This window comes from Acyrthosiphon pisum, chromosome X, assembly GCF_005508785.2.
Source record: "Acyrthosiphon pisum isolate AL4f chromosome X, pea_aphid_22Mar2018_4r6ur, whole genome shotgun sequence".
Lineage (NCBI taxonomy): Eukaryota > Metazoa > Arthropoda > Insecta > Hemiptera > Aphididae > Acyrthosiphon > Acyrthosiphon pisum.
The window spans coordinates 48363482-48369236 of record NC_042493.1 but is presented as its reverse complement, the minus strand read 5'-3'; the positions used below and the strand labels follow the sequence as shown (position 1 = coordinate 48369236).

At 29.1% G+C, this 5755-nt stretch overlaps 1 protein-coding gene across 1 annotated transcript in view; it reads right to left on the bottom strand.

Annotated features, from left to right (window-relative positions):
• Window positions 1-3909: 3909 nt before the first annotated feature.
• LOC103311917 (interferon-inducible double-stranded RNA-dependent protein kinase activator A-like) overlaps window positions 3910-5755 on the bottom strand; it is a 3734-nt gene continuing 1888 nt past the window's right edge. The window contains exons 2-5 of the mRNA XM_029485161.1: window positions 4544-4722; window positions 4254-4480; window positions 4071-4173; window positions 3910-4010 (exon numbers count right to left, since the gene is read on the bottom strand). Of these exons, the coding sequence (XP_029341021.1) occupies window positions 3910-4010; window positions 4071-4173; window positions 4254-4480; window positions 4544-4722 (610 nt within the window). The remainder of the gene's footprint in view (window positions 4011-4070; window positions 4174-4253; window positions 4481-4543; window positions 4723-5755) is intronic.

Below are 5755 nucleotides of genomic sequence, written 5' to 3'. Positions count from 1 at the left end.
GACGTACATGTTTTGTCTCCATTTTACAAATTACTAAAATAATATTTCCATAAAAATAACTATTTATGGGTTTTAGATTTAGAAACATTTACAATGATTAATGATGTTGGACCTGCAGAGCTATTCGATATTATTTAATAAGCCATTTGACGTTTTTATCCGTCATTTGAAATTTGAAATATATTTGTTGTTTGCGAGAAATGTACATGCATAGATTATATTATAATCGTTTACTTACTCCGTCGTAAATAAAACGTCAAAATTATGAAAATAATAAAAATAAAAATAATTCATAAAATGCGTTTAAAAACATTTCATTAACACAAATTATTAAAATTAAAAAACTTAACTAAAAAGACATAGTAAATCATATCAAACATTTGCGCTTTAGGTTGGGTTACATTAACTTTTTATCAGAAAATGTTATATACAATTATTAATTAATTTTATTTGAAATTAGAAACTACCACGTTGGCACGTTGGCTATAATACAATTTTTGTACTCCTACTGCTACACATGCCTAATTGCTTAAATATTTTTAAGGCTGAAAGTATGCATGACAATGATATAAGCTTATTTGTAAACCGTAGATTATCAGATGCTGATAAATTTACTGTAAGTAAATCTGGCGAACAAAGTTATTGGAAAATAATGAAGTAACTAAAACTGGCCTGGATGCTCTTCAAATTTGCAGTGCCTCTATTTTTAAAAATTTGAATAGGCTATTAAAAATTGTATGTGTACTACCAGTTTCAACATCCACCCCAGAAAGAACATTTTTAACGTTAAAGAGGGTTAAGACATACACTAGAAACTCAATGCTTGAAGTATAACACTCTTAAAATAAAACTTAGTTTAATGTCTAACTAACATTCAAAAATACTAACATTTTATTTTAGGATTGTTTGAATGGATTAAAGTTGTGGCAGTTCATAGAGATATCAGTGTTACTCCTGATAAACTCTTAGATGAAATGTCCAAAAAGCCAAGAAAACCTGAAATAGTACTTTGGGTGTTTAGGTACCAATATAATTGTAACATCTCTGAAATCTGAATTTACATTAAATAAAATTTTAATTTTGAATAAATCCCCTGTATTATGTATATGTATATAACATTGTGATTTTTACCTCATTACCCACTCCTAATTCCTAAAATCGATGTATCAACGGTATTTACTAATAAAAAAATGTACATTTTGTAAATTTGCGTCTATGACTATTATATCAACAGACCAAAATACAGTTTATCTGTTCATCCTCCCCCCTCTCCCCCCCCCCTATAGGAAAAAGCTGAGCATGCCACTGTTATAGGGAAAAATTATCCCCAAGAACATGGTCATCGGTTCAATAATAAACAGTCTTTATCCAAATCAAAAGTTGAGGGTTTCAAATTAAATAAATTTCTGAGTACAAAATGCATATGGGTGTGTTGTAACAAAACCCCATTGTTGTATCTATGGGGAACGGAATGTTCTAAACTCATCCAAGTTTTCCACTTGAAGATCTATTAAAGTACGTCTGAGGTACTCCATGTCATGTATGAATTTCTTGCAGGGCTCATGCTTGCAATTCACTAATTTCGAACTTATGTAGGTCTCCTTGAAATGAGACCCTCGGTTGTCCATCCCCAGTGATAGGGTTCTGAATGAATCTGCCAGCGAATATAGCTCTGGACAAACCTCTTGTACGAGCTCTAGCGTCGAAAGACCTTCTTTTAGTAGGCTATGCATCAGTGAATCCACTGCCATGCGCTGACACCTTGCTAGCCCATCTGTGTCCATTGGATAGTATTATAGAGTTTCACATAAAGGTGAGCATAAGAGTGATTGGTTAAGTTTTAGTGTAAGCAATAGTCGAATGTATTGTTTATACTGTATGTTTTGTGGAAGAACTAAACAGAGATCATGGACAGCTAAGCCTCCCCCTATTTGCGAAAAATTTCAATAGAGTTCTACTTTTTTTTGTGTGAAACCTATTATATTATACATGAATATAGATTGTATTTCTTTGTTACTAAGTTCTAGATATTAGATTGTATTTCTTTGTAACTAAGTTCTAAAAAATATATTAATTATTAAAACCACTTTTTTAGATAATACTAGTCTAGAATATGTAAATAAAATACAATAAGAATTACTTATATTGATACAGTTGAAAATCATTAAATACATACTGAACAATATTAAATTATAAAAATAATTTTTTTTTGGTTTTAAAATGTCTAAAATGAACCAATTTTGTTAATTTTGATCTGGATTTTGTAATTTCATTTAATTTTCTGATTTCATGATGCACTCTTATATCAAAATACTTCAAAAAAATAAGATTTATAAGCTGATCTTTATGATTGTGTTGATCTAATATTGAAAAGTCGTCACTAATATTGCTGCATGTCAATATAGAAGGATCAAACTTGGAGTAAAGAGCAGTTTTAACTTTGTTAAGTAATAAAAGTTGTTCTTTTTTGTGGAATTGGGATTTAATTATACCCAAATTACATCTTAAAACTCTTTCTGCTTCTGCACATATTATTTTAACATCATTACTGGGTTTTGTTAAACCACCTCTATCTTTACAACTTATTAATGTGTTATTTTAAATTTGATCTTTACTTAATATTTTTTTATAATTATGGCATGATATTATTTGACTTACTTTTTTGGCTACAAAACCACTTATATATTGTGAAACGTCTTCAATATATGTATTTATTTTAACAATATTCTTAAAATAATCATGTTCAATTAATGTTCTATTGGAAACCCAATCAAATGATAAATCTAAATTTCCATCATTACTTTTTCGGCTACTTAACTTAGTTGATACTGGAAGTATTTGTGTTGAATCTAATATTGAATAATTTTCAAAGTTACATCCTGTTAACTGATTATGAACTAATATTCTTTTTTTATTATTATTATTAATATTCAGTTTCAGCTTGAAACTGCCTACATGTGGGATTATCGTTATAGCCACCTCTTACACGTATCGCACTAAAGGTAGTCTCAATGTGATCTTGAGACAGTTTATAGGTAATTAAATATTCAATATCACCTTTACCATATAAATATTCAAAAAGGTTAATACTATTCTTTAAGGATAATATAAATCCAATAAATCCTGTTTTCCTGTTTGACAAAACTACCTTTGTACTAATCCATTCATCAGTACTTTTATTTCTCTTTGAAAATTCAAGACTATTAATGTATTGTTCAAATTGTTCAATAAATAATTTATAATTATCTATGGTGCTTTTACTGATGAGCCTAGTGTGTATGGTTTTAAATAAAATTTAGAATGACTATTCAAGATATCAAAAGCATTATTTATAAATCAAATAAATTCTGAAGTAGCAGCGACGTTTTTTAAATTGGTATTAGTTTTTTGTAGATAAGACATCAGCAATACTTTGACTGAGTGCAACCAATCGTACATCCATTTTTTCATTGCAAAAAATATATGTCGTTTAGTTAATTTCGTAACCAATCTCAAACCTTGGCTAGATTCTAGGTCAAATAGTTGACAAATGTAGTTTCAATCAATAACTTCATTTTTTGAATTACAAATGAGTTTTTAATCTCCCCAAGCATTCCGTATTAATTCAACCTAAAACTAGCATACCTCATAAATTTACGCTGAACCCTATCAAGCCTAAGAGAGTCATTGAGGTCGTGTGGATCCCAAATAACTGCACCATTTTTAACAATAGGTCGAACAAGTGCACAATAAAGCACCTTGTATGATAGACCTAATCGAAAATTCCTACATAATCTTAACAATAAATAAATAATAATTTAAAAAAATAATCATCATTATTCATAAAGTGTAATGGAAAACAATAAAAAGTAAATATTTTTTTAATGTTATGTTACTAAACATGAAGTTTTAATTTTAAGTAGTTCAAAATTAATAAGCAGCAGATTCTTGAGCATCGTTTTCATTTTTTCCTAATTGTGAAATCACAATTAGTGGAGTAGTATTTGCCTGCATCAAAACCTCTACTGTATCTGAAAAAAAATATAATGATATTAAAATATAAAAAGTTTTTATTTCAATAAATTTCATACCGCTATTTTGAGAAGGCACGACACAACTTAAAGTAAAATTTTCTCTTTCTGAAATTATTTTCAAAGTATCAGCAGCTGTCAATTTGCATTTATTTGAGTTTTTCTAGATAAGAACAATAATAACAATAATAATAATTAAATATCTATTAGTAGCACTGTCGCACTGAATAATCAATATATTACCTCTATAGTTTGTGAATGTGGCGTTTTGGGTGCACCAGTTGAACCAAAAAAGGTCTTCAAAAAATTCACCGATTCATGACAAAAAGAAATAGTGTTATGAGATGCATCTTTATATTCACGTTTAGTGTCAATAGTATCATGCACATCTTCTGAAGCCAATCTTTCAATTAGCTTATACATTTCATGAGCCGCTTTTTTTTTAGCTCCTTTTTTAGTTGAATCTGTGCCTATTCAAAAATGTTTTATTTAATAATATTTAATAGAGATATAATTTTATACAAAATATCTACCTGAGGCGACGTAAATAGATATGGAACACACCACATTAAACGTTGGATTATGTGTCATTAAGCTATTAACATAAAACGTATATTTAGGAATCGGAAAGTGACGGGCAACGCACAATTCTCGCAGGGAACCAATAGGATTTAATTCTACACGGATCTCCGACTTAAAGCTATCAATGTCTCTGAAAAAATGATAAACAACAATTGCAGATTGCAGTATACTTATACGCTAAAATCGCAGGAGCCAACTTTTTTTCAAAAATCGACTTGAAAGAAGCGTACCAGCAGTTTGTCCCAGATAGCGATTCACAATTGTTCACAATGATAAATACAATTAAAGGGTTGTTTAAGTACACACGCGTACCTTTCGAGTTAAAGTCATCGGCAGGGGAATTTCAAATGGCAATAGAGAGCATCACCTCGCGGTTAGAAGGGGCTTAAGTTTTCATTGACGACATCATTGTTTCGGGAAAAACAGTAGGTACACGAACACAACTCGCTACAAGACAAACTTTTAGGGGCGTTAAACGTAGCAGGTTTAAAAGTAAAAAAAAGAAGTTGTCCTCCACACCTATATACTAGATGACTAGATCATTATAATCCAGAGAGGCCAGTCATAGAATATTATAGAAGCGACACTCTAGGGCGGCCAATGTTAATGAGTCTAGAATTTTTCATGGCCTTGAAATTGTTCGTAACTTCTTGTCTTACCGCCAAGCTTACAACATCATTCTTGTTGATAATTGTGCCATAAGAGTATTATAAAATATAAATTATATTACGTCAATTTTTTTTGTGTTTTTTTTTTAATGTTGTACGATATAAATATATGATGGATGGACGGATCACGGATAGTATATTTTTTTAAGATATTTATTCAATAATATTGGAGATAGTTTTTTTCAGATATTAATTTATTAATGTATAAGTACTTAATGTTTAATATATACAATTAATTATCTACATTCTATAAAGGTATAAGACAAGCTTGTGTTAAAGCTTAGAAGAATAATGTTCTATAATGTTATATGTTTGAAGGTAGAGAATTACAATTTACTTAAATACAAAATATACAAACTAGATAATGAAATAATACAACAACAAATTTTAACACAATATAACCAGTTAATAACAGTACTTTTTACATTATTTTATTTACAGACCATGTTTTTATACAAATTACAAAATACCTTATCAAATAAAAATATATATATA